This window comes from Labeo rohita, chromosome 24, assembly GCF_022985175.1.
Source record: "Labeo rohita strain BAU-BD-2019 chromosome 24, IGBB_LRoh.1.0, whole genome shotgun sequence".
In the NCBI taxonomy this organism is placed as follows: domain Eukaryota; kingdom Metazoa; phylum Chordata; class Actinopteri; order Cypriniformes; family Cyprinidae; genus Labeo; species Labeo rohita.
Window position 1 is genome coordinate 23,781,160 of NC_066892.1, and position 6,879 is coordinate 23,788,038.

A 6,879-nucleotide genomic window follows, 5' to 3' on the forward strand; every position below is an offset into this window, starting at 1 on the left:
CCCAGCAACAACCTGTGTAACTCTGGTGAATTCCATGCCCAGAATGATTAAGGCAGTGCTAGATAACAATGGTGCTAACACAAAATATTGACACTTTGGACAGAGTTTTGACAAATTCACTTAGGAATGTACTCACTTTTGTTGCCAGCTGTTTTGACAATAATGACTGTATGTTGAGTTATTTTCAGGGGACAGTAACTATACACTGCTATACAAGCTGCACATTGACTACTCTAAAATATATCCAAGTTTCATTTCTATAGTATTGTCCCTTGAGAAGATATACTAAAATGATTGCTGATACTGAGATACTGTATCTTTTCATAAGATACCCAATTTTATGACTTGCTTTTTATGTACTTTTATCCCTTTTTCATTAATGGTTTTCATTTAGTAGTTGTTGATTACTCTTGTTTAATTAAACTTGTTTTATTACACTTGTGTTATCCTCATGTTGATAATACAGTAGGAGGCTGTAAAAGTTAGATATTCCACAATTCCTTCTTATCTTCTCATAATCTACTCATAACCATACCTTTAGTGACACATTATGCAAAAATTCATACTGTCATCGGTTACAAGAGAACCCTTTACTACACAATATCACCAACCAGGGTGAGTAAAGGCAAAATCACTATAGTAAAACATAAAATATTTTTATCCAAGCATTTTAGTCAATTATAATTCAACTCAGTAAAAGCAAAAGTAAAAAAAAAAAAAAAAAAAAAAAAAAAAAGTAGTCAAAACTTATGTGATTCATGAGTTACGGTAACTGTGACCTTTATTTTCTTCGCCTGTAAACCGTAAGTATCTTAAGTAATGTTCTACAATGTGCATGTGCAATAACTGTTTATGGTTTATTGAAAAAGCATGATGCAATGTATCCTTACGTCATATATAATCATTTTTAACTATGTTACCTGACGTAATGTGATTGACATACTGTATTGTATGATACTTTCCTAGTTTATTGATTACATTACGAATTGCATTTTTCCCCCAGAAATGTTGTTTAAATATGCAAATTAGACATTATCAAATTAAATATGCATTAACTTCCATACATTTCCAGAAACAAAGCCATGATTAAAATCCTTGTTTCATTTTGTTGACAGTCAAGGGTTTTCACAGAGATATAGATATCTCATTTTATCAGCCATAAATCAGAAACCTTTTTTAACTATCAACAATAGTAGGAATAAAATGTATAAAATCAGCCAAATTCAAAAACCTTCAAAATACAGATACGGATAATACAGTGAAATTTGGTGTAAGTGCTACTGAAGTGGATATTTCTTGATCAGTGCATCTAAGATAAATTCATTTTGATATGTACTGTAATTTAAATCTACAGGCAGAAATTGCAAAAATAAACACTAGAGTATATTTTACATGCTTTCTTTTCACTAGTCTGAAACAACATGTTAGCCTAAAATCTCAAAACTGACCAGTGTATGAAAAAAAAAGTGATCGATTTCCTTGGTTATGTCCCAAATTACACAATAATTTCTTTACTTAATTTAGAAAATGTCATTCAGAAAAATAAATAAATGGACAGATAGATAGATAGATAGATAGATAGATAGATACATACATACATACATACATACATAAATAAATAAATATATTAAATAAATAAATAATTTGCCTGTAGTGTCCAACCTTAAATAAACTCTTGAATAGTTGTCTGCAAACTGCAAAATAAATAAGCACACCCCAGCCTCAGTTTTTCTGAGGTTTTTTACTTAACTGAAGCATTATTTTTAATGATCAGCCAGTCAGAGACCTGAATAACACCACTTTGACATGCTTCTTCATATTACATTTACTTTTAGATGTTTAGCCTTTTTTATTGTAAATGAATAACTGTAGTCACCAGCTTCCAGATTCCCATAATTCCATAATTAAAAAAAAAAACAAACAAAAAAAACCTTTCCCTTTTTTCAAAAGTCCTAGTCATGAAAACTATTTTGAGGAAACATATAAAATGCCACTATTTATGCCTGGATAGTTATTGGAAAATCACCCTCCTTATACTGTATGAACACACCTCTGGGCAGGGTTTAAGCAAGTGTGTAGACATAAATAGAGCAGATGATAACATCATTCAGAACATGTCAGATTTCAGTCTAACCTTACCTCATTTTTTTTTTTCTTTCTTTCCTCGAAGACTATGGCGTGTTATCGTACAGACTGTGTTGAGAAACCCATTTCTAAGCTTTTTGAGAAACTTGGCCATCTGGTTGGTTCTTATCCGGGTTGGTTTTTTGTCATTCCTCTGATAGTGTCTGCTGCTCTGGGAGGAGGACTGTACTTTCTGAAAGACTACGAGGACAATGACGTTGAGAATCAGTTCACACCTATCAATGGGCCTTCCAAGCAAGCCAGGCATTTTGTAAAAGAAACGTTTCCAAGTAACGATTCTTTGTTTTCAAATCAAAGACTCTATGCTGAGGGAAACTATGCAGTGATGCTATTTTCTGTGGAAGGAGACATTCTAGCAGATGCCCTGTTTAAGAAAATCCGTGACGTTGACAACCAAGTGCATAATCTTTATGTCAATGTCAATCAAACTTGGATAAGCTTCAAAGATATTTGTGCCAAAGAAAATGGGAACTGTGTCCCAAATCCCATACTGGACATTACTGATAATAAAACCATCAATTTGTCTTTTCCAATATATAAGTGGAAAGAGAAAGATGTCTTTCTTGGCTCTACAGTAGGAGGTGTTGAAGAAAGAGGAGGTGAGATCCAGCTGGCACATGCCATTAGACTTTTCTACTTTTTGCAGGATAAACCTGGAGCATCTCAATGGCTTCAGCAGTTCCAAAAATTTCTTTCCACAAAAAGGCTCAGCCCAGAACTCAAGGTAAGTAGCCATGTAAAGAAGCTGATTCATGCAAGGAAACATATTGTAGATAAATCTGTAAAATCAGTACATTAATATATTATTATTATTATTATTATTATTATTATTACAAATAATGTATAACAGTATGTTATTATATACATATTTCCATTTTTACAGTAAGTAGCATATATCTAGATAACTTTCTCTGTCTGCAGGTGTCTTATTTTACCTCACTCTCCAGACAAGAGGAGATAGAGAAACACACAACAGATGGCATTCCTCTGTTTTCAATAACTTACTCACTTGCAATCACCTTCTCAGTGTTATCATGCATGCGGTAAGCAACAGATATCACACATATTCAGACACTAGAGGGAATAATCATTAAGTAAAAAAAAAGAAAGAAAGATTAAAATAGAAAAATGTTACTTTCAATTCTAATAAATGTAATGTTTTTATAATTTTGTAATAATCTATCTATCTATCTATATGGAGAGACCATCTGACGTTTTTCTTTAAAAAAAAAAATTTTTTAGAATTTTTAGAAAAGTGGGGTTTTGGACAATATTGGCATGAATCCAACACAAACTTCGAAAACATATTTTATTACATAAACAGTTCATACATAGAAAAAACTTAAATTTTCGATTTATCAAAATATCCACCATTAGCAGCTATTACAGCTCTGCATAATCTGGGCCTAAATTCATTGTATTCTAAACTTAATTGACAATCAATTGTTGAAGCTATTAAGGTGTGCTGACCCAAAAATCTTTTAAAAACCTGGGCCAAGTTTAAACCAGTAACCAGGCATCACAGCTGGCAAAGGGGCATGTCTGACTTTGACATGTATATATTGCCATTATTATGTAATCAAAATGAAAATTATTATTGCTGGTCTTCAATGATAATGTCAAGTTACTTTAATGTATTTGCACCAAAAAATGATAAGAATTTATGCTGATATCCTCCAAAACCACTCTTTGCCAGGGGTGATTCCAAACTTTTGGAGGGCAGTGTATATATATATATATATATATATATATATATGTGTGTGTGTGTGTGTGTGTGTGTGTGTGTGTGTGTGTGTGTGTGTGTGTGTGTTTTACTAGTGGACTCAGTCTATGTTTGGAGAGTTTGGAGAATTGTAATAAATATCTACATTTTAGACTGGTAGTTATGACTGGTTTAACTTAACTTTCATAATTTAATTTCAGTCTTGATAATGTGAGGAACAAGATCTGGGTCTCTTTTATGGGAGTTCTGTCTGCGGGTTTGGCTGTGCTCTCCAGCTTTGGCTTTCTGCTCTATCTTCAAGTACCGTTCGTAATAACAGTGGCTAATTCACCTTTCCTGATTCTGGGTAAGAATGTGTTTGTGGAAAAACATTGCTTATTTTATGCAGAATCCTATCTTGTTTTTGAGTAACACGAAATGGGATGTTTAACAGAATATTGATGATCCACAGGTTTTTTTTTTTTTTTTTTTTGTGATATTTATTAATGATAGTTGTGCATGATTCCCTTGTTTGCCCTGAACACTTAAACTGCCTGTTCTTCAGAAAAATCCTTCAGGTCCCACAAATTTGTTCAGCATTTTTGTGGATTTGAACCCTTTCCAACACTGTATGATTTTGAGATCCATCTTTTCACACTGAGGACAAATAAGGGACTCATATGCAGCTATTACAGAAGGTTCAAATGCTCACTGATGCTCCAGAAGGAAAAATAATTAACATTTTGCAGATTCTGCAAGGTGTATGTAAACTTTTGACCTCAACTGTATTATTGGGAGCATAAAAGACTTCTTTCAAAACGAAAAATCTTACCAACCTCTACCAACCAAAACTTTTCTTGTTGCATTGGCATATTTTTCAACTTTACACATAAACCCCACTTTGTTTCTTAAAATTGTTTAATTACAAATATTTGTATACATTTAAGACCATTGTTTTAAAAATATTTTCAAAATGTTTAATATAAAACTTTAAAACATTAAACATTATTTAACCCTTTGGTTTAGAGTTTATTAAAAATAGTTAGGGTTTATTAACAGTAATCTTTTCTTACAGGAATTGGTGTTGATGACATGTTCATCATGATTTCCAACTGGCAGCAGACTAAAGTGAAGGATCCAGTGGAGAAGAGAATGGCTGAAACCTTTAAAGAAGCGGCCATGTCTATAACTATCACTACACTGACTGACGTACTTGGTTTCTACATCGGGCTCATGAGTGAATTTCGCTCAGTTCAGGCCTTCTGCTTGTACACCAGCACATCCATTATATTCTGTTACATTTATAACATCCTCTTCTTTGGAAGTTTTCTAGCCCTAAACGGCAAGAGAGAGAAGAGTAACCGACACTGGCTGACCTGCTGCAAACTCCCAACACAGACTCCTGAAGGAAAGTCTCTGGCGTATCGTCTCTGCTGTGTAGGTGGCGACTATGATAAAGAAACCGGTGCTGAGAAACTACAGCCCGTAGCACACTTCTTCAGGTCCTATTATGGTCCATTCCTGACCAAGTCCTGGACCAAAGTCTGTGTGATGTTGCTGTATATGGGTTATTTGGCTGGAGCCATTTATGGATGTCTTCATTTAGAGCAGGGCATTAATATGAGGGACCTGGCAGCTGATGATTCATATGTAGTGAAATATTATGACGATGATCAGAAATTCTTCTCCAGGTATGGTCCAAACGTCATGGTTTTAGTGACTGAAGAGTTTCCATACTGGAATAAAAACAGCAGATCTGAACTAAACCACTGCATGGAAAAACTCCACAACTTGACTTTTGTCAATCAAAAACTGTCTGTCTCCTGGTTAGACTCTTACTTACAATTTGCTCAAAACAAAGGCCTAAATCTAGACAACGAAAATGTCTTCATGGAGAATTTATCCCCTTTTCTCCTGTTCTATCCAGAGTTTAAGCTAGACGTTAATATCACAGAAGGCAAAATCAATGCTTCAAGATTTTTTGTCCAGACTTTGGACATTTCCAATGCCAGTATGGAGATAATGATGTTCAATGAACTCAGAAATACAGCTCAAAGCTGTAGTGCGGCTAAACTGCTAGTGTTCCACCCGTTGTTCATCTACTTGGATCAATATTCAGTCATTGTGACTGGCACCATTCAGAATGTGGGCTTCACCACAGCTGTCATGTTGGTCGTTTCCTTGTTATTAATCCCAAACCCGGTCTGTTCCCTGTGGGTCACATTCTCCATCGGCTCAGTTGTAACCGGTGTCACTGGTTTCATGGCTTTATGGGGTGTCAACCTAGATTCCATTTCGATGATCATCTTGGTGGTGTGCATTGGCTTCACTGTTGACTTCTCTGCGCATATTTCATATGCATTTGTTTCGAGCAAAAAACTGACTGCCAATGAGCGGGTGGTTGATGCATTATTTTCTCTGGGCTATCCGGTGCTACAAGGAGCTGCCTCAACAATAATAGGTGTGCTTGTTTTGGCTGCATCCAAGAACCACATCTTCAGGACCTTCTTTAAGATCATGTTCCTTGTGATGGTTTTTGGTTTGGCTCACAGTATCATTTTCATCCCAGTGTTTCTGACACTTCTGTCCTGCAGTTCAACCAAAACTAAGAAGAAAACAACAACAGTGCCTGATGTTATTCCAAAAGTCATTATGATTGAGAACAAAATAATGGCATATGATAACTATGCTTTTACTAAAGACAATTCCCAAATGTGTGGAGAAATTGTGAAAACACAGAGTACTCAAATATATTTTATTCCAAATAATAAGATGCCTTTAGGTTGGTGCCGTGACCCTGACTGCCCATAGAAACTGAGTCTAATTTTGTTATGTAAATAAAATAGTCTGTATTCTTTGGTTTCTCTGTGATATTCAGGTTACATGTGCTTACCAGGTTCATTTAGCAGAGAAAGTATTATGTATTGACACAGGTTAAAATGTATCATTTTTTATTTAAATATTATATATGTGTATTTTTATTTAAAATATAGCAGCATCAATTGCAAATCCCATATGTACTGTCATCCTAG

The 6,879-nt window shown here is 34.5% G+C and overlaps 1 protein-coding gene across 1 annotated transcript; it reads left to right on the forward strand.

Annotated features, from left to right (window-relative positions):
- Positions 1 to 2,173: 2,173 nt before the first annotated feature.
- Positions 2,174 to 6,658, forward strand: LOC127156161 (patched domain-containing protein 3). The gene is made up of 4 exons (XM_051098900.1): positions 2,174 to 2,869; positions 3,067 to 3,188; positions 4,069 to 4,214; positions 4,923 to 6,658. The coding sequence occupies exons 1-4, from the start codon at positions 2,174 to 2,176 to the stop codon at positions 6,656 to 6,658; spliced, it is 2,700 nt and encodes an 899-aa protein (XP_050954857.1).
- Positions 6,659 to 6,879: the final 221 nt, after the last annotated feature.

What these genes read in the sequence shown, in the direction of transcription:
- LOC127156161 (XM_051098900.1), top strand. Translation starts at nt 2,174, where the DNA reads ATGGCGTGTTATCGTACAGACTGTGTTGAGAAACCCATTTCTAAGCTT. An exon ending in TCAGTGTTATCATGCATGCG is followed by an intron (nt 3,189 to 4,068) that starts GTAAGCAACAGA and finishes ATTTAATTTCAG; the next exon opens with TCTTGATAATGTGAGGAACA. An exon ending in TTCACCTTTCCTGATTCTGG is followed by an intron (nt 4,215 to 4,922) that starts GTAAGAATGTGT and finishes CTTTTCTTACAG; the next exon opens with GAATTGGTGTTGATGACATG.